This window comes from Silene latifolia, chromosome 4, assembly GCF_048544455.1.
Source record: "Silene latifolia isolate original U9 population chromosome 4, ASM4854445v1, whole genome shotgun sequence".
Classification (NCBI taxonomy): Eukaryota; Viridiplantae; Streptophyta; class Magnoliopsida; order Caryophyllales; family Caryophyllaceae; genus Silene; species Silene latifolia.
The window spans coordinates 4,351,848-4,370,883 of record NC_133529.1 but is presented as its reverse complement, the minus strand read 5'-3'; the positions used below and the strand labels follow the sequence as shown (position 1 = coordinate 4,370,883).

At 33.6% G+C, this 19,036-nt stretch overlaps 3 protein-coding genes and 1 non-coding gene across 4 annotated transcripts; 2 read left to right on the top strand and 2 right to left on the bottom strand.

The window, feature by feature from the left end:
• The first annotated feature begins 649 nt into the window (after nucleotides 1–649).
• On the top strand, nucleotides 650–4,211 carry LOC141652639 (uncharacterized). The gene is made up of 5 exons (XM_074460183.1): nucleotides 650–1,154; nucleotides 2,046–2,126; nucleotides 2,537–2,676; nucleotides 2,784–3,088; nucleotides 3,256–4,211. The coding sequence occupies exons 1-4, from the start codon at nucleotides 840–842 to the stop codon at nucleotides 3,037–3,039; spliced, it is 792 nt and encodes a 263-aa protein (XP_074316284.1). The 5' UTR covers nucleotides 650–839; the 3' UTR covers nucleotides 3,040–3,088; nucleotides 3,256–4,211.
• TRNAL-CAA (transfer RNA leucine (anticodon CAA)) lies at nucleotides 2,187–2,270 on the bottom strand. Its single transcript has one exon. It is a non-coding gene; the product is annotated as a tRNA-Leu (tRNA).
• LOC141653935 (spermidine synthase 1-like) lies at nucleotides 3,085–6,445 on the bottom strand. Its single transcript, XM_074461800.1, has 9 exons — nucleotides 6,247–6,445; nucleotides 5,160–5,236; nucleotides 4,942–5,067; nucleotides 4,183–4,287; nucleotides 4,017–4,089; nucleotides 3,867–3,938; nucleotides 3,582–3,780; nucleotides 3,374–3,503; nucleotides 3,085–3,280 (listed from the first exon to the last, which is right to left on the bottom strand). Exons 1-9 carry the CDS (start codon nucleotides 6,443–6,445, stop codon nucleotides 3,209–3,211), a joined length of 1,053 nt encoding a protein of 350 aa, XP_074317901.1. The 3' UTR covers nucleotides 3,085–3,208.
• A 9,468-nt stretch (nucleotides 6,446–15,913) lies between these two features.
• On the top strand, nucleotides 15,914–18,383 carry LOC141652638 (U-box domain-containing protein 19-like). Its single transcript, XM_074460182.1, has one exon. The coding sequence runs from the start codon at nucleotides 16,055–16,057 to the stop codon at nucleotides 18,110–18,112; it is 2,058 nt and encodes a 685-aa protein (XP_074316283.1). The 5' UTR covers nucleotides 15,914–16,054; the 3' UTR covers nucleotides 18,113–18,383.
• Nucleotides 18,384–19,036: the final 653 nt, after the last annotated feature.

Here is a 19,036-nt window from a genome sequence, read left to right as displayed (position 1 = left end):
AAAGAATGTAATATCATCAAAATAATTTACGAAAAAAATGTGATTAAATGCAACATTGTTTAACCATCTAAGGCTTTGTTTGGTAAAACTGACTGAAAAGGTACCTGAAACCTGATAAGGTGACTGAAATTAAAAAGGTACCTAAAAAGCTAGCTGAAAATTGGAAATTTAAAGTATTTGGTAAAACTAACTGAAAAGGTAACTGCTTTTTTGTAAAATGACATAAAAGGACATTAATAATTATAATAAATTAATTTAAATAAAGGGTAAATATGTAAAGTAGAACATTTCATCTATCTGAAACTTTAAAAAACTACCTGGAGTAGCTTTTCATTTCAGGTACCTGAAAAGTCATTTCAGGTACTGAATTTGACTTTACAAAACAGCACTAGGTAAGACAACTACCTGAAATATTAGTCAAATCAGGTTGTTTGGTCAAATCAGGTACCTAAAATGCCTTACCAAACATAGCCTAAGTCAAATATCGACAATATTTTTTTTTTTTTGGTGTAACTTGTTAGGGGAGGCACAATATGCGATTTTAATTGTGGTGGGAATCCAAATCACAAACACCAACTCTTATAACATTATCAACTATGTTAGCTGATATCTGCTATCAAATATCGACAATATAAAGAATTGTCGATTAGTCTATAATGTACTCCTTCTAGATGTAGCTGCGTTATATTTGCCACCAAACTACTTAGGTTGTTACCTACCCTCCTCAACATAATTCCCATGACTTGTCAACACAACACCAACAGTCCAACACCCTTCTTCTAAGCTAAACTAAGCTACATTCCAAGTTCAAACCCGAATCCGATTCCAAACCCAAACCCATGCCAGGACCCGGCCCACACATGATGTACGCATTCGGGTCAGGTCTTGGTCTAATGAAGGCCTCAAACGGACGGTTCAGTCCACACCACTGCCTATGCTATGCGATCAACGCGTTTTTCGGGCCTGATATCGGGTCGTTCTTTGAGTGGCTAAGCTCCACCCTTGGGTTAACTAGCATAGTTGGATCAACCTTTGCTGACCTCATCCACCATCCTATTTATTACGTCATAATTCTTGGATTTCCATTATCACTACTTTACTCTTGGGCTTCTCGAGTTGCTCTTAGTAAGGGTATGCTTGATTCTCTTAGTGGGGTGAGTTTTGTATTTATCGTACAATTTATAAAATAAGATCGTCTTATAAGGTGAGACGATTTTATTATCTGTTAAATATTGATTTAATATTTGATATAAATAAAAGTTCTGCCTCATAGTATAAGACAGTCTTACACAATAATTATTGATCTACCTACAGGGCGTTTGGATTTTCTATATAATTTTGTTGATATTAATAGTGATGTTTTGAGTGTTTTAAGGTTGAGTTTGTTTATGAGTAACTGAAGATTCTGTTGGGATTTGTGATTTGTTTATAATTAGCAATAATTTAATCTCAGGTGTTTTTTGTTCTGATTTATCAAGTATTGCTGTCAGATGCTTCAGTTGAGTTTTCCTATAATTTCAAAATAAATAAATAAAAGAGAAATAGAGTTAATACTCGTAATATCTCTATAGACTATAGATAACTAGTCTTACTTAAAACGGTTAAATTTATCATTTTTGTGAACAGGATTGAGATAATTTTATTATTTATCTTAGCTAGTTTGATTGTTTACAAAAGTAACTTGTAGTCTTGTACAATTGACTTTAAACGAGAAATCGGTGTTGTAAACAAATTTCTTGTTACAAGAATCATGGAGATTTTGGGCATAGCCTTTATTATGACTTTCGATTACAAGTTCAAATAACGGGAGAGTTTTTCCCTGATGTGTATATCAACAAGGATAGGCATTCGCGTTAGAGGGCGCATTATAGTATTAAACCATTGGCCTCGACCACCAATTTAGGTACAAACACAAAGCATGGATAGTTTGATGAACCTTGTGATTTGTTATTTATGGTGAACATCAACTATATATATTCGTGAAACCATTTCATATATTAAACTGACGCATTATGTTAAATCTCATTTTGAATATCGTGTGACAGTCATATCTCTCGAGGACGCAATGTTTTTTGTTGATAGCAGCAGGCTCTTTGTCTCACTTCTTTCTTGACCATTTATTTGAGGTAATGTTTCCCAACCATATTGTCCTAAATTTGTTTACAGAGTAAAATAATTAAAAAAAATGTCAGAAGTGGGATTTGAACCCACGCCCTCTTTCGAAGACCAGAACTTGAGTCTGGCGCCTTAGACCACTCGGCCATCCTGACTTGTTGACTATTGTTGTAAAATTAATTACATAACCTTGTATTCAAGAAGTTTTCCATGTGCAACATGTAGGAAATTATGAACTAGTTTATGAGAGAAAATACTAGTTTATTAGTTTATTGGGTTAGCTATGCTTTTTGCTAATTGATTTTAAGATGAAACCTCACGACTTTATGAATAGTCTAGTGTGCAGGCATGTGCAGGGTCATTGTTGTATTTAAACCTATCGCAAGTCGCAACTCTCATAAAATGCTTGAATGTGATGCAGGAAAATGGACATTCTTCCACATACATTTGGATATTAAGCACTGGTTGGTGGATTAATCGCGCCCCTATCAATCCCGATGCAGTGGTAGTAGTTGGACTATTGTGCACTTGCTTAATTATTGCATTCATTTACATCAACAGGTACACTTATGCAAAAAAAATAGAACCAGACTCTTTTTTCAGGCTGCGAGAGGCCTCGGATTTCAGTCAGCTAATTTTTTGATAAATTTATGTTTCATTTTGCGCAGGCCGAGGCCATCAAAATCTATAAATATGCAAATTAATCAATCTGTCAAGCTGATAATGATCATAGCATCTCTGTACTGTATATGGTGTGCTACCCAGATATACCTAGTGAAACCTCGTCGCCGTGCTGTTGGTGAGGAGGCTGATCTCGGGGTCCTCGTGTTTTTATCTGTATATTTCGCCCTCCCTCATTACCTGTGCATCAAATCAATGAATCCTAAGGAATATCATGAATCAGGAGATCAACTGCCTTTCTAAACTTTCTCGGGTTCATCTCTGACCGAAGAAAAGCTGTAGCTACGTTACTGTATGTCTTTGAGTCCAATTTTATTCTCATTTGTAAACCGAAAAACATTTATTTAATTCAAAGATAGTTTTAATAATAAAAAGATGACATTTCATCGATTTGTAAAACAATGCAGCTGTTTCAGGTGTTCTTGCTTGGTGAGTTCAATGACTTCTTGACAAATGCAGGTAACCTGAATGCTGCAGTGTGCATCTGTCGAAAAAAATTGAAGACAGTGAGAAAAAGATCGGAACTTTGACAAACAAAATCGAAGGGGAAATGATAATAGATAATATAAAGACGCACCTCCGAGTTATAGAACTTCAAAGGTGAGTTACCAACACCAGAGCATTCATTTTCATCTAAAGGGTTTATCGGGTTCTTGAAGTCGACTGGTGGCCCTTCAGTGGAACAAAGCATGTAACCAATTACGCCACTGAAAAATCACCGGTATGCTTTGATTAGGAATGAAGGATAACATTAAAATCCGATAAATTTAGCATGGATGCTTTACCTTTGGTAAGTAGGGACACTGGTCCAAGCATAATCAACAGATCCTTTGAAAAACTTGGTGCATTTAGCGATTACATTATCAAGTGCGAGATTCTTCATCCAGAAGCTTTCTGCTGGTGCACATAAGACACCACCAGGGCGAAGTGCTGTCGCTATTGCTTCCAGCAAGTCTTCGTCAGCCAGTTCTTCTGCAGCCGGTCCTACACCATAAAATAGAATCATTCATTTGTGAACTTATTTTCGCGATAATAATAATAGTTTGCATTAGAGAGGTGTTTAGTCTTACCCATCATATGAAACGCGTCGACTATAATAGCATCATATGTCCCTGGAGAAGTGGATTTCAAGAAAGCAATTCCTGTTTCAAAACGGAAGAAAACATGAGACACATCAATCCGCTATCAGCAAGAGGGTCTAGAAAGGATATCGGAATTACCATCGCCTAAATGTAACCTGACTCGAGGATCCTTATACCCAACTGCTATGTCAGGAAAGAACTTCTCGTAAATCTGAAAGAACAGAACAACATTGTTAATAAATTACAGCACCAGTTTTCGCATTCTTATGTATGGTTACGACTTACGATAAACAAGGAACCTTACGTCTATTAACATTTTGTCAAGTTCACATATGTCAATCTGAACTAAGGATGGATGACGAGATGCTTCGCGCAAAATCCCTCCGTCTCCTCCTCCAATAACAAGCAACTGTAATTCAAAGAGAAGTCGAGATTTATTATTCCATTTTTTTAAAAATTAAAATATTTTAGAAGAAAATCCTAAATAAAATATTAATTTTTAAAATAAAAATTTATTAAAATTAATTATTTTTCTATTTTTCGGAGGGAAAAAATCCAAAAGAGAAAATTGTAGTTTAAAAAGAAAGATAATGTATCGAATTTTGTTTTTGTACCCCTTATGATAAATTTCTGCGTCCGTCACTGCCAGTGACCGAGAAAAATGAAGGGCAGTAAATATATCATACATCTGATGTACTACCACCAATTATGGAGTTTTTGAGCATTATAATAAATTTTTTGAGTTTTGTTTTAAAAATTACGAGTTTTATTACAAAGTTTCTGAGTTCATTCATTTAAACATTAATCACAAAAAATTACAATAAAACTCAAAAACATTACATTTAAGCTTAGTTAAATTTGAGTTTTGACGGGAAAAAAATTAAAATTTACTTACAAATTTTAATAAGCTCATAAAAAATATACATATGCTCAAAAACAAATAAAGTTTGAGGTAATAAGCTCAAAAAAATACACAAATGCTCAAAAAAATTAAAATATGAGATACTATATCTGTTATATATTCCTTTTTCTCAATGAAGGGTTGGAGGGTAAAGAAGGGAACCTTTTCGGGATGAGGGATGGAGCAAAGAGGAAGGTGTGTCATCATCTCTTGGTAAGCACATTCATCCTTCTCACTTAGTTGAAGTGAACCATTTAGAACTACTATTTTCCCATATGTTGAACTTGTCTAGCATTTAGAAAATACGTATAATGTTTCAATGGTAAACAAATAATCAGGATGGGGTATTCAACAACTTAAGAAATGAGTAATGACAATACCTCAAAGATGAGAAAATCTTGATACTCAGACTTCCCTTGGAATAATATTTTGTCAATTTTGTAGTGGTGTGCCTCACCTGTACACGTACGTTAATGTGCCAACAATTTTTGGTTCAAAAGTAATGCATAAATAGTACTCATAAAATTATTTATGTTGAAAAGTAGCATAAGTACTCATAAATAGTACGGAGTACTACATAAGCGGTAAAGCCGATGGTAGATCGGTTTTATATTCTAACACGTCCCCTCATACCTCGTGGTGCTAATATTTTACTTTAGAATTGAGGAATTTGAGCCCGTTACCTTTTGGCCACACGGGCTCTGATACCATGCCACGAAACCATCTCAACCAAAAGGTTAAGCAGATGGTTGAAGTCACAAGATCGGTTTTATCATCTAATAATATTCAATATTCTGACAATTATGGCCCGAACCGAACCGAAATCGAACCGATTTGAAGGAAAAAATTCGATCAAAACCCAACTCGTAATAACCCATACCGGATCCACTATTTAAAACCTATATCCAAACCCACTATTGGAAAACCTGAACCAAATTCAAACCCGATCCATTCGTACCCGAACGCGATCCAATCAAATATTTTTGAAAATTTAGGCTTTATTGTACTTAAAATTTCAATTTTGTCATATGAAATGAATTTTTTATATAGTGAAATCAAGTTTTGGATCGGGTTTTGGATTATATGGTGGATCACGTATGGATTCGGAAAAAATATAATGGATTGGATTTGGATTTTGAAATTTTGGATATGGATCGGATTTGAATATGGATGAGTGTTAGTGGATCGGGTTTGAATTTGTAAAATCCGATCCAACTCGATCTATTTTCATCGCTAACTGTGAGAGATAAATGGCTTCCGCTGTTCCACATATTGCATTGGAGAATTTTGATTTTGATTATATTAATTCGAGATATAAACTAATTAAAAAAAAGTGTCTCAATTGATAGCATCATATTTTCACTTGGATTTTTTACATGTAAAATAATGAACGAAAAAAAAATTAAAAACATTTCAACTAAAAGTTTAAGATTTAATTACGAGTATTTCTTATAGAGTACCGCGTACCAGGCCATAACGCTGAATAATCAGCGTACCATCCAGGAGGTGACTTAAGTAAAATGCATTGATCACTTTTAATTAGTTCACTATTTTCCCTAAGATCATCATTAGATGAATCTTTATTTATATTAATTTTGCTCATATCTTGCAACATTTCTAGGGAATTTTGGGTAGCATCACTAAGATTGTTCTGACCATTCTCCATTTTTAAGGTTTAATTTCGCCGAATGAGAAAATGTGATATGAGTAAATTATTTCATGGTTCATATATATATATATATTCAGAAATTGAACACATGGCTAGAAATATCAAAACTCTATTCCATTCGACTAAATAATGCTTTTATTTGTTCGTAAAAATATTTTAATCAAATGTAAAGAATTGGTTTGTCTAAAATGAAAAGAAGCAAATGTTTTTTTTATCTTTTACTCCCTGTGTTTATTTTTATATGTCATTCTCACTTTTTGAGAAATTGTCTTCTCTCTTCAATATCTCTTAAAATATAAGAATAAACATAATGAAATGTGTACTCATTTAAAATGTCTTTTCATAAGAAATTTAATGGTATAATATTTATAATTTTTACACTAGTATATTTTTGTAAAAATGAAAGTTAAAGGCTCACCTCGAAAAACAAAAACGTCATAGGAGAGATTAATAAAGTACAAACAATCTTATAGGTGCGATCAACTCAATCCTTACGTATTTTTCTTTTACCATTTATTTTTAACAAGTAAATCAATTTACGAGGTGTTTATTAAATATTATAAGTCATCTACAAAGAACATCGATATTAACAAAATACAAATTGTTAAAATTAAATAAGATCAATATCTCGTATCACTACTATGACAGTTCAAAAAGTGGTATGTCGTACACCCTCGTGAAGGGATCTATGGTTGCGGAATGGTTTTGGAGAGTACGATGAGATTGCTAATCAGACGAATTCAGATTATATGTTTTCGTGTTTCATTTTAGGTCTCATTACTTTACTGTCTGACACATCATCCATTTATTCTTAAGGCGAAAATCTTGACTTTCGTATAATAAAGAGATAAAATCTACCATCAAATGATAATACACTTGGAGATGTTTTTTTGCTTTTTTGCATCATCTGAAGATCTATATTTTTGTATTTTTTTTCTTAAAAAAAGGTCTCTCTATTGCTATTGGGGTGTAGGTGGGGGTGAATCAAATTAAATTTTGCATTGAATTTCCTCAATCCTCATTAATGAGATTTTTTGCCTTTTGTGCATCATCTGGTGATCTTAGAGATACATAACCAATTATGTACTCCCTCAGTCCCAATTAATTGTTGTTCTTTGATTTTGGAACAAAGACTAAGAAAAAAGGAGGGGACAAATTACTAAATGACAAGTGGGCCAAATTGTGTGTGAATGATTTAGTTGGTTAATTGCTCATCAAGTTCATTCTTAAAATAGAAAGGACAATAACTGACTGAGATACCCCAAAATAAAATAGAACAACAAATAACTGGAACAAAGGAAATATATTTGACGATGACGATCTTTTCCTTAGGCTAGCATGGGAACATAAAACATTTAAAAACATGTTTTTTATACCCTTATTTCTCCAAATTCTAACATATACCTTATGTCGTAGACTCGTAGTACATTTTTGCCGCAAAATTAGTTGTAGGCTTGTAGCACTACCAAAATCGACCAGAATCGTGTTGTTTCTGCGTCCCTTAGCTTTACTAGTTATAAGCCTACAAAAGCCTACCTTTAATTAGACCTGATAAACAGGTCAACCGAATCGGGATCAAATCTAATCAGTTCAAGTTAGGTCATTTTGAGTTCGCAAATGTTTGGTTAGATCAGGCTAGGTTGGATCATTTAGGGATCGGTTCATTTCATTTCCGGGTCTGTTATTATCAAGTTATTTAGAGATAATGCATGATTAGTTTGTAACAATAAACATCCATGTTGGGTCATATTGATTTAGGTCTATTCGAGTTACGGGTCAAGCTCGGTTCCGCAGTTCAAGTTTCGAGATGGGTACGAATTGGGTCATTCGGACATTGGACTAGTGTTGCAATTTGGGTTAAAGTTCGACTCAATATTATAAAGCTACTACAATAATTCAAGTTGAATTTCTCAAGTTATAAGCTTGATAACATAATTTTGACGACGATATTGATAGGACCATACGCGGTTAGACGCCAAGACAAAACGATCATTATTGTATAAACGTAATAGTCGTTGAGACCCCATTTCCAAGGAGCATTAGCTAATAGCTACACATACAACAGTAGCCAAACTACAGCTTACATCCTCCATATTTAGTGCGTATCCTTCTAATTTTTGTTAGATTTTTAACTGTCACCAATCTTAACGATGTCGGTCTCATATTCATAGACAAAAACATTCCTCCCTACTAAAACAAACCCATTTTGTTACCAAACAAATTTGTTGCCACACTTATAAAATAAGTTTCTAGTTGAAATTTCTGATTTTTTTTCAAGTTGACTTTATTATATTAACAGTCCACGATCTTTTTTATACGCGGTTGGTTGATATGAGATGAATTATTTTCCCGTTTTGATGATCTTTTAAGTGTGCCCTAACACCCAATTCAATTTTTGTTTTTATTTTTAAGTTCTACGATATTCTTTAAATTGATGGTTAAAACCGAATAGTTGAGTGTTATACCATGATAAGTGCTATTGTGCTTGAAATGACATAACAATAGTTAAGGTGAAGAACCTCTACTCCATTGATTGTCGGATAAAAAAGAGTATGATTAGAGATTTAGAACTTTGCATCGTCGTTGCTAGTCAATCCGACCCACCCAATCTCGTTGGACGAGTTACAACGGCCCGACCAGCCTCGCACGGCCCGGGCACCACCTCGGGCCAGGCTAATTGCCATATTTATCTCGGCCCGAATCGATCCCAACCCTAAAATTTTTTAAAAAAAACAAAGGTGATCCAACCTGATCCGCTACTAAGTGGACTAGGCTCAAGACTCCAAACCACCAAGACTTGCCTTGGCCCGCTCAACCCCCCACATTTGGTGTCGTGTCCTGGCCGTGGCACTTAGCCCGGCCCGCCCTAGCCCAATGCACAACTTTAAGTATGATGACAATGAATAAATTTATAATTAGAAGTTAGGACTTAGGAGCTACAAAGAAATTTAAGAGTAGAAAAGATGAACAAAAAGGAGACACGTCAATGTCATATACTCCCTCCAATTCACAATAAACCTCCCATTTCATTTTGGCACAAAAATTAAGGAAACACACTACCCCACCATATAATTAAATTTGGATCACACAAATACACTACCCCACCATACAATTAAATTTGGACCACACAAACACTTGTCAAAAAAGGAAATAGGGAGGTTATTGTAAATAACCGAAAAAGGAAATAGGGAGGTTTATTGTGAATGGGAGGGAGTATGTCATTCAGTCAATGACATGTGTTCGATTTTTTTAATGGAAATTTGTTTTTATTCGTAGAGAAACTTTGATAAATAGTACTTTAATTAGGTAATTCTTTGTGAGGTAGCAGGATAAATGTTAGGTAAAAAAAAAACTTTATTAATTTAGATATTTTTGTATGTATTGTAGATTTGTAGAGTATATTAGTTATCCATCAATTCTACTAATCGTTCAATCAAACAAATTAACTATATTACGAATACACTTCTCACATCGAAAATATCATCACCTAAACTCGAAAAATCTCAATACATTGGTCATCTTGATGTGCACGTCGACCATGGTCCATGGACCTCTATTTTATACCGCGCTTTTAAATTACAAGAAAACAAACGTAATTAAGGACAAAATGGTTGATTCATATAATTGTGTGTAAACAAATAAAGTCTCGATTCACCTAATGCGTTGCTTAGTTGCCTTGGTCGAGTTTCCTCTTCATTTCTCTCTAACATTACGTACGTACTTGCATTAGTTGATTTAGTGGGCCAAATGGTGGGCCAATTATAGTTGGGCCTCACTTTCTTTGTGGCAACGCCATTTGCCCAATTGCGCGTGTACCCCACAACTAAGACATTTTAATTATAAAATTACAAATATTTTTTTTTTGAGCAGAGAACTCCCAACCGTTATCTTGGTGCTTATTGGGTGAACCTCGGATATACGTGATAACTTATAAATTACAACTGATTTTTGTAAGAGAAAGGTTATCATTTTTCTACAATTTCTTCACATTTTCTTATACTCTAATAATTCTAAGTTTTATTATTGGGGGTATGGTAATTGGCGGATTGTTAAATTTTCAGCATATTCAAGACTTTTAACATACTTGACTCACCAATCTGCTAATTGGAGTGTGATAAATGACATATTGAATTTGAAACACTGGATTTTTCAATATGCTGCTCCCCTAGCATATTCACATTAGAAGACTATGAAAAATGAATATGTGAACCATTTACACATGGATACAAACTATTTAACTTAAACCCGCTAATTACCTAACACTTCTATTACATCTACTAATTGAAATATCCTAGTCAAACATGTCAATCCAAGTTGTCATTTATAATCTGCTTAACTAATTTGTTTCTGTTAATATTAATCTACTGAGTACCAAACATGGCTAATATCAATCTAACAGTAACTAGTTCTTATAAAAGATGGTTTCGCGATAAGTTTATCAAAAACACTTCTATATATAATGAGTAATTTTTTTTCATTTCATCTTCCCCCCTTATTCTAACTCTAGTGTATTACACGTTCTACAATCCAATTTATTCAGTTGCTATTTGAAGTCAACTTTGTCAAATTATGATCTTCATTTTTTATTTAGAAAATTAAGAAGAATTAAAATAAAAATATCTTTTATAAAAGTATATTTTCAGCACCAAAAATATAATATAAATGGAGAAAAATAGAGATGAAGTGTTGTTTTGAAAACCATAAAAAAGTCAAATGGTCAAATAAATAGAATGAATTAGGTTGGGATTGAAGGCTATATAGAATTTTTTTGGTTTATTGGTGTTGATTAGCAAAATAATTAGGGAAGTAGTGTTCGTTTGAAAGTATTTGGGCTTATGGTGTCCACGTTATCACTTTTTATTTTTTTCCAATTTTTATATGAAACCGCTAGGAATCTTAGCGGTTTCACTTAAGATTTTTTTTTATATAAAAGGCAAAACCGCTAAGAATCTTAGCGGCTTACCTACTGTCATATTGTAGTGTACCCATGTAAAATTGTTGGAAATTTGTGAAAATTTGTGGAAAACGCTAAGGACCTTAGCGGCTTTCCTAGATTTTTTTTTTTTAAACAGATACAAATATTTGGACGATGACATTTTGTAAAAGCCGCTATTGGTTAACGGCGCTTTACCTAAAACAAAAAAAAAATACAAGTGATGACGTGGACAACATAAGTCCAAATACTATCAAACGAACACTACTTCCCTAATTATTTTGCTAAATAACACCAATAAACCAAAAAATTCGGCTATATATTATGTTTCATGTTATATTAACATTTTTCTAGAAAGACTAAGGGTTTGTTCTTTTTGTCTAAAAAGTTTTGAATTAAATTGAACTGAACTAAATTATTACAGCTGAACTGAACTTAGTTTATGGGCCTTAATGTTAAAAAATGCGACAATAGATTTGACGGTCAAGCGTCAACAATGTTAATTATACTTAAGGAGTACGTGATTGATCAAATAGACTAACCAACGTCATGGATCATGCATGCAAATAATAATCACTAGTGCGAAAACTAACAAAGTGACGTAGATGGAGATTAAGCCTTGCGCGTTATATTAGTCGACGAATTATTGGAACACCGAGACTACATCTTCTTCCTAATCTTAATTTGTTAGGCGTCAACACGAGATTATTAATCAACCATTGCTGACTATCCACGTTTTACTATATGGTTATAGGGTCGGTTAATGATATTTTGTACTAATTGTTAATAGCCAATTAAAAAGTACTCCCGTCTCCCTCTATCGCGGTCAATTGTTGTTCATTGGTTTTAGCATAAAAACTAAGGAAAAAGAAATGGGCTAATTAAAAGATGACAAGTGGACTAAATTGAGTCTGAAAGATCAAATTGCTCATCAAATCCTAATATAGAAAGGATAACAATTGGCTGAAACACTCAAAATGAAATAGGATAATAAATGACCGAGACGAAGAGAGTAATCAATTAAATTATCTTCGGCAAAATCATAAAACAGTCTCTTATAAAAATTAGTGATAAATTAGAAAATAGAAAATATGCAAAGTATCTAATCTTGTTACTCATATTTCTTCTTGTGTGTAACGGGAGCCACCAGGACAGCTGAGCAACTATGTTGTTGACGAGAATTGAACTCTGGTCATGAATATCACCATTCATGATTTGATTTTACAAGCTATGTTAACTGCCATCTGCATATAGATCATAGTGTAATTTTGTTATAGTTTATGTTAGTTCCATGCAACACTTCTTATAGAGCATCCTGATCGATTGATCGGCATTAGTGACTTAGGGATGTTTTGATTTACGATAATCTTATGAAAAACCGTCTTACATTGTTACTACACTATCTACTCGTATATATAAAGCCGAATAAAAATTGAATTGGAAAACTAACATACATACGCAAGCTTTAAAAGTTGTCTTAAAACTGCAATAGCATTCATCACCATAATTAAACAATTAGGCTAAAACTAATTAGATCAATACGGAGTAATAGACAAATAGGTCAGAGGTTATGTACCAAAACAAAGGGTACTGTTGGATTAATGACAAAGCTTAATGTTGTCGTATTTGGACAGCATGTACTGTTAAGGAACATGTTTGCGTTTCAAGTTGCATGGAATTGTTAACCTCATTAGATTTCTGAGATTTCAAGCATCCAATGAACCCCAACCTTGCATATAGTATATGAATCACGAGTGATGTTTAAACTTTCACATTATTGTATTCAACCAATCTACGTACTTGTCAATAGTACCAATTTTTGGATTGGTTCTTTTTATGTCGGTAATTCGGTATAGTAAAATTAACGCATACCAATTGAAAATTACCATCACAAATTCTTGTTTAAGAAGTCGATATTTATTGTATTTGGATTTTTCTAACATGTGCCCTAAGGGCACATGATAATAAGCTAAATAGGGAAAGATTTTCAAGATTATTACACGAATTATGGTAAATATGAGTTTAAAAATTAATTTATCATGAAATATTCTCAACAATATTTCCCTAATTAGATTATTATCATGTGTCCTAAGGCACGTATTAGAAAATCCGTTATTTTAATGCTAAAGCGGATCTCAAGAGTAGTTGTCGAGGTAATAGCAACAAGTTTGTCTTCTCGTTAATTAAGGGGTAGTATTTTATTTGATCTGGTTTACCACAAAAGCGAATATTGTTGTCGTCGTCTTACGCAGGATTAGTTGAAATACCATCACATATAATTCGTAAAGGATAAATTAAAATTCCAATGGCAGACGGTTGTCTAATTGTAAGTCTGTAAATTTTGCATTAATCCAGCGTATATAATGTTATTGTACAATTGTTGTACTATATCAATTACGAAGTACATTTCATTTAGGGATATCAATCAATTAAAATATACAAATTCTATGAAAAAACGGTTATATACATGACAAATACATCGGTCTTGGATTATAACTTTTACGCAAAGTTTGATATCAAGTTGTTTGTAGTTATATCATGTTATTTTTGTTGATGATGATCAAAGCAATTTTATGCTGATGAACAAATTACCTATAAAAACAAATAAATAAGACATCTCAAAATAGCATAATTAGGTAAACAAGTTTTCCGGGATGAAGAAAATACCTGATTGCATTTATTATAAGAATATTGACCTTAGTATTTCTTTCTCATCTAGTCATCTTCAGCTTTGTTTATATACAAATTATGGTCAACATTGAATAACAAATTACATCAGATCCTATATACAAGCTAGTAATAATAATACACAACATATGCCCGGGTTAGGGCATTGACTAACTGATGTTGTCTACAAATAAAAATGACTAAGTCAAACATAAATATATATACGACTCTTTTTGGTTTTGAAATATCTATCTTTCAGTTTCACTATTTGACGGTTTTATATCTTTTACTTACCATATTTTTCTTAAAGGTTCAATTTTTTTTCTTTTTATAATTGTTTTGTTATTAGTACAAAAACATCATATTTTTGAAAATTACGTGTAACAAAAGGATACAACGTAGTCAACATTTCCATTTTAAACTAAATCAACATATAACCGTATACATTTACACAAAACGACCCAATCGTATACTTATAAAGTTTACAGCAGATGAAATTAACTCAACATTATACTTTCCGAACTTCAAAAACATGAATACATAGAAGTATAAACAATATCTATTCTGATTTAGATATCATAGTTAATAAGCTAAGAATAACGCAGAATATTTTAATGGTTGAAAGTTTGAAACTCGCAACTAGTCATATTCAACTAACCAATGAATTGTTCCCATAATTTAAGATTACGCGATAATAATCAACATCATTAGCATTTCCCCCAAGCTTCCCACAATCACTATTCACTAACGTAGTCTCATTGCATATCTTTGCTTTCTGGTTTCTACACCACTGTCCCTTTCGGTGAAGTTTACTCGAACCTACCCAAAATACCCCTGGTTCAACGTGCCACATGTCAGTTTTTAACTGTCCCACGTGTTGGGTCGGTTATGTGGGCCCTTTTCCCACATCACTATAATCTTGTCCGTACTATAAACCTCTTCTAAACGACATCGTTTACGTGATCCAAGATTCAGAACTCATAAATACCTTAACCAACCTCACCTCCCCACGTGTCTGAACTTATTTCAGCGTTAAACTTGCTTAGTCGGCTGCCACCTGTATTTTCATAGATCCTATCCTTCTTTAATTTTTTTAATATTAGGAAATAATAGTAAGTAAGTTGGATCTTTTTTAAGATTTCATATCCATCTTAACTATAAAACGAGCAAAATTCACGTACTTTGTATCGGATATGTTAGATGATGTCAATTAACTTGGTTGATAAAGTCGAGAGACATGACACTCATGACCTGAAATTAAATCTCGTTAACAATAAAATCGCCCTCGTGACTCTCTTTACGCACAAACAAATAAATAAATAAATAAATAAATGAAATTATACATATCTTTCCCTAAATATTATGCTTTTTTCCTATAGAATGTAGATGGCATAATATCTATTTAACTCCTCCCTTCTATTCTCTAGCATCTTCCACATTTTCTAAAACTGACAAATTCACTCAGATTTTCCACTTTCCTTATTAGTTAATAATTTGTGGTTCTTAGGACTTGTGACCCCACATTTTCTCTCTTACTTTCTATTTCATCTATTTTCCACTACAAATCCCATTTCTTTCAAAAACTACTCAAAAAGCAATGTGGAATATTATAGTGAATATGAGGGAGTATTTTTTTATGTTGCACATCTGAAATTTCGAGTGCACTATTCATTTTAAGTCTAAAACGGGTTAAGTATCAAATACTTGTGTATATAAGACAAATATTTTATTTTTATATATACATATACAAGTGATATATATATATACTTGATCTGTTTAAGTTTAGGAAGGATAATATCGTTTTAAAGGAGACTTACCGTGTTATTTAAAACGAACATGTCTCACTCAAAGAAGGAAGGGGAGAATAATAAATACTGCTAACTAACCTTTGCAACAAGATTCTCTCATTTCAACTTGTGAGATTTTTTCTTCTCATTTTCTACTCTCTACAAAAAAACAAAAATATAAAACAGAGCATTCTCTGTTTTCCCTCGCCCGCTCCCAAAATGATCCGAAAAATCGACCCAAACGAGCGCCGGATACTGAAATTTCCGGCAGTTCGGCCTTGTGAATCGATATCTCCAACAATATTACTAACCTCTTTGATTTCACTTTGTCATAACATTTCCAATTTCCAATCAAAAACATTTCCAACACAAAAGAAAATTACCCGTGAAACATTTCGACAAGTAGGAATTCTTCATATATTCTTCGAAGAAATCCGAGAAAATTGTCCGAATTACACCAATTCACTAATTTTATGCTTATCTGAGCTCCATTTTTTTCTACAAAAAATTCAATTTTTACTACAAGATTTCACTCGAGAAGGTTCAAGACTCTATATTTTGATGAAATCACAGTGTATTACTTCTCAATTTAAGTTATTAATAAAATCGGTTGCGGCTTCATTCGATATAGTTCAGCTAAATTCACTGAAAATCAGCTGTGAAGTGAAGGAATCAGTTGAATTACTAGCAAACCAAGCTCGAAAATCGAAAGTCGAAACCGACCCGAATGATGAATGGGCCATGGAAAGGGTCAAATTCATGTTGAATCAATTCGAGAACCAGCTCGAACCTGCGAAGGTTTCGATTAAATGGATCTTGGATTATTTAGGGATTCAGAATTGGGTTGATTGTAATAAAGATGTCGTCTTCTTGGAAGATCAATTAAATAATATCGAAGATGACGAACGCGAAAATTGTTTTATTAGTAATTTATTAGGGTTTATGTGTTATTGTAGAGCGGTTTTATTTAATTCATTGGATTCAGAAGATGAACAAATAATAAACCAAATCGGAGAAATGTCGGAAAGAAGGTTTTTGCAGTCTCTAAATCCCGAAGATTTCCGGTGTCCGATCTCGCTCGAGTTAATGACCGATCCGGTCACGATATCGACCGGTCAGACCTACGACCGGGTTTCGATCCGGAAATGGTTCGGGGCAGGGCATATGCTCTGCCCCAAAACAGGGGAAAAATTAACCAGTACTGAACTAGTACCAAATTCCACTCTCAAGAAGCTAATCCATGAATTCTGTTCGGAAAACGGTGTGTCGATTTTAACACCGGGGAAGAAGGGTAAGGATTCGACGAAGACGGTTTTGCCACCTGGCTTAGCTTATAAAGAAGCCATAAGATTCTTGGCTCAGTTTCTTGCTGGGAGGTTAACTTATGGCACGAACAAGGATAAAAATAAGGCTGCATATGAGATTCGGTTGTTAACGAAGTCGAGCGTGTTTAATCGAACAGTGTTGATTGAAGTCGGTAATGTGGCTCCGCTTCTTGACCTTCTTACGTCAAGTGATGAAAATACACAAGAAAATGCGATTGCTGCGCTTTTGAAGCTGGCGAAGCATACTAAAGGTCAAAAGGCGGTTATTGAAGAAGGCGGATTAATGCTTGTTATTTTAGTCCTTCGACAAGGGCTTAAAACCGAATCGAAACAAATTGCAGCAGCAACGCTATTTTACCTCTCGTCGGTTGAGAAGTATCGTAAATTGATTGGTTCAACAAGAGAAGCAATCCCGGGTTTAATTGAATTAATTAAAGACGGTACAATAACCGGTAAGAAAAACGCTATGGCTGCGATATTCGGTTTATTATTGTATCATGGAAACCATAAGATTGCTCTTGAAGCAGGGATTGTTTCTGAGTTAATCGGTTTAATATCGTCTATTCAAAGATCGGAGCTTTTATCCGATGCATTGGCTATCCTCGCTTCCTTAGCCGATAAAACTGAAGGGTCTATCGTGATTTTAAAATCCTCGGCCTTGAATTTGATCATAGGCCTACTTAAATCCTCGATTTCTCGAGCTGGGAAAGAATGTTGTGTGTCGATTTTATTGTCATTATGTAAAAATGTCGGAAATGAAGTAGTATCGGCTTTAGCCAAGGAAGCCGCTATCATGCCCTACATTTACTCAGTTGTCGCCGATGGAAGTTGTCATGGTAGTAAGAAGGCGCGTGCGTTGATTAGCGTGCTGCAGGAATTTCAGGAATCGAGTTCATCAAGATTAGCAGGCGGTCTAGCTGTTAGAAAAGAAAGGTTTGTTAATTTCGCTTAAGACGATAAAAATAATAAATAATAATCAAGCCTTATTGTATGTAAATATGTAGGATTAGCTCGGGTTTTTAATTAACAGCTGATTATACAATACTGTAGGGAAATTGCGAGGCATGTATACTGTAATACTCCGTAATTTTTTTTTTCTACCGTTGGTATTCTTTATCATAGGTTTTAGGAAATGGGATGAAATTTTGATGTATATAATTATGATATTTTGTAATATGATATATACTTTTGAATAAATAAATACATGATTGTTTTGTTGTAAATTGTAATGTAGTTTTGGACTGTGTTTTGTCAGCGCAAAAATTGGACCTAAATGTTAATGATACACAGGTATAAGTGTGACTGTGTGATGTATTTGTACATTATTTTGCACGTTCAGTTAGTTGTGAGCAGCAGCACAAATGGCGAGAATCATGGGAGTATTGTGTGCTATATGAAGTTTAATTGAAGGGGAGGACCTTAGTTATGTCGGGAGGAGCCTCCGATTTTTCTTTTTTTTTCAGTGTAAAATTATCATCCGTCCCCTGTTGACGAAGTTAATATTGAGTAGTTCAAACCTCGGCTCCTCTTACCATTTACTCTAAAATCCGTGTTTAAGAGAGGTAGAAATAATGAGTATTTTCGAGGTCATTCATTTCGGTTAGGTTAATTTTAACATGAAAAATTAGTCTTCCATTGGAAAATATAGATATTGGACTTGTGGCAAAGGAATGTGTGAATAACATAGACCTTCACCATTGTTGATGTGTATAGAAGCTTAGAGTAAAAGAAGAATTAGTTATAGAGAGAGAAGTAGTTTGTTATAGAGAGATGAAATGTAATATCAGAAGTACATTATATTGGTTATTACAATTCTATTTATATCAGTTGCAATGCATCTAACTAACTTAGTCAACTAAGCTAATCTTGACTTCTT

Excerpts from the sequence above, each read along its gene's own strand:
- LOC141652639 (XM_074460183.1), top strand. The coding sequence starts at position 840 with ATGCCAGGACCCGGCCCACACATGATGTACGCATTCGGGTCAGGTCTT. Across the intron at positions 1,155-2,045 it reads TGCTTGATTCTCTTAGTGGG|TCATATCTCTCGAGGACGCA; the intron begins GTGAGTTTTGTA and ends ATCGTGTGACAG. Across the intron at positions 2,677-2,783 it reads GCATTCATTTACATCAACAG|GCCGAGGCCATCAAAATCTA; the intron begins GTACACTTATGC and ends CATTTTGCGCAG.
- LOC141653935 (XM_074461800.1), bottom strand. The coding sequence starts at position 6,445 with ATGGAGAATGGTCAGAACAATCTTAGTGATGCTACCCAAAATTCCCTA. Across the intron at positions 3,504-3,581 it reads AGTGTCCCTACTTACCAAAG|TGGCGTAATTGGTTACATGC; the intron begins GTAAAGCATCCA and ends GTGATTTTTCAG. Across the intron at positions 3,281-3,373 it reads TGAAGTTCTATAACTCGGAG|ATGCACACTGCAGCATTCAG; the intron begins GTGCGTCTTTAT and ends TTTTTTCGACAG.
- LOC141652638 (XM_074460182.1), top strand. The coding sequence starts at position 16,055 with ATGATCCGAAAAATCGACCCAAACGAGCGCCGGATACTGAAATTTCCG.